General features: G+C 38.2%; 1 protein-coding gene across 1 annotated transcript; it reads right to left on the bottom strand.

Moving 5' to 3' along the window:
- Positions 1-213: 213 nt before the first annotated feature.
- Positions 214-1356, bottom strand: LOC111373645. The gene is made up of 3 exons (XM_022996206.1): positions 1146-1356; positions 727-1041; positions 214-308 (listed from the first exon to the last, which is right to left on the bottom strand). The coding sequence occupies exons 1-3, from the start codon at positions 1354-1356 to the stop codon at positions 214-216; spliced, it is 621 nt and encodes a 206-aa protein (XP_022851974.1).
- Positions 1357-1787: the final 431 nt, after the last annotated feature.

Genomic DNA, 1787 nt, shown 5'->3' with positions numbered 1-1787 from the left:
TCAATTTGAAGAGATGAAGTTTGTCCTTGGTCTCATGTAAAAGATTCCAAGCCGTATTAGTAGAGAACTCTCCCGTTGGAGTCAGACACCAAATTAGTTTGTCTAGCACTTGCTTCAAGCGGATAGCTAAAGTATGAATGTAAGCCATCAAATTGCCACCTCCTAACTTATGAATAAGATCAGTATTCCAATCATCCTTTGCACAAACATCTATCAACTGTAACCTTGGTTCATTAACAATCCAGCCTTGGTCATATAAAGAGCCAAAACCTGTCCAGTTTGCATACCAAAATGAGATTTTTCCTTCGCTGATCATCCACGTACTGTGTTCATGAATAAAAGGAAGATGTTTACTTAAATTATGCCAACATGGGGATGAACTAAGTCCAGGTGAATAAGAGTTCATGTTAAAATTTACAGTCAAATATTTCTGCCTTATGAATGCAGCCCATAAAGAGTCATATGCCAAAACTCTCCATAGCATTTTACATTAGAGTGAGTATAAAATATCAAATAAACTTCGGACACCCAATCCCCCTTCATAAGGGGGGAAACAAATTTTCTTCCAAGAAATCCAATGATATTTATGCTTCCCTTCATAATTACTCCAGAAAAAATTAACAAAGATCTGTTGTAGTTCATGAATAACTTTATCTGGAAAGTGTATCACTGACATTAAATATATAGACGTAGAGGTTAATACCGATCGAATGAGGGTGAGCTTACCTTCCCAAGAAAGTAGTTTACCTTTCCAGCCTGCAACCTTTTTATGAACTTTGTCGACCATCGGAGCAAATAACGAGGAAGTGCAACGACCATAAAATAGTGGGGCCCCTGAGTAGCTGAAGGGTAGAGAGTTTTCTTGAAAATTAGTAACAGATGCAATAATCCCCCGACGAAAAAATGCTGTTTTTCTACTGACAATAAAAGAGCTTTTCTGAGTATTTATAAATTGACCAGAAACTTTCTCATAAGAATGCAAAAATTCCATCAACACCTTGAGAGAGCCCCTAGACCCGTTGGTGAACAATAGAAAATCATCTGCATATAACAGATGTGAAACTGGTGAGCAATTGTCGAGAACCTAATAAGGGGATTTTTTTCCTGTAACAGATTCAATAGTCCTCTCGATAGAGGTTCTTTACTAAGAATGAACAATAGCGGAGATAGAAGATCTCCTTGTCGAAGACCCCGAGTAGGTGCAAAGAAGCCAGCTTGTTCTCCATTAATTTTTACTGAAAATTTAGAGGAAGAAATAGCATTATGAATAAGAGAGACCCAACCTTCAGCAAAACCAAAAGCTCTCAAGACAGCCAACAAGTAGTCCCACTCTACCCTATCAAATGCCTTAGCCATATCAATTTTAAGTATAGTAGTACCTCCACGTGAGCGCTTGTTCAAATGCTGGACTAATTCTTGAGCTAAAGAAATGTTTTCTTATATCAAACGTCCCGCCACAAAACCACCTTGATTCTGAGAGATAATTCTTGGGAGCACCTTAGATAATCTATTGGCCATAATCTTGGCAATAATTTTGTAGAGCACCTGACAAATACTTATAGGCCTAAAATCAAGAAACGTGTTCAGCTTGTCTTTCTTTGGGATGAGTGAGATGATAGAAGCATCCAAGGCATCTGGATAGAGAGCCCCTACAAAAAATTCTCGAACGGCTGCAATAAGATCATCAAAAATTATAGCCCAAGCATGAATATATAAGGATGAAGAGAATCCATCGGGACTCGGTGCAGAATCCTCAAGATTGCCCTTAACTGCGTCATACACTTCAT

This window comes from Olea europaea, unplaced genomic scaffold, assembly GCF_002742605.1.
Source record: "Olea europaea var. sylvestris unplaced genomic scaffold, O_europaea_v1 scaffold1149, whole genome shotgun sequence".
Lineage (NCBI taxonomy): Eukaryota > Viridiplantae > Streptophyta > Magnoliopsida > Lamiales > Oleaceae > Olea > Olea europaea.
This window is presented reverse-complemented; position numbering and strand designations above follow the sequence as displayed.

Coding starts and splice junctions, on each gene's coding strand:
- LOC111373645 (XM_022996206.1), bottom strand. CDS start 1,356: ATGGCTAAGGCATTTGATAGGGTAGAGTGGGACTACTTGTTGGCTGTC. Junction 1,042..1,145: donor TCCGCTATTGTTCATTCTTA/GTAAAGAACCTC, acceptor TGTTATATGCAG/ATGATTTTCTATTGTTCACC. Junction 309..726: donor TAAACTACTTTCTTGGGAAG/GTAAGCTCACCC, acceptor GTGGATGATCAG/CGAAGGAAAAATCTCATTTT.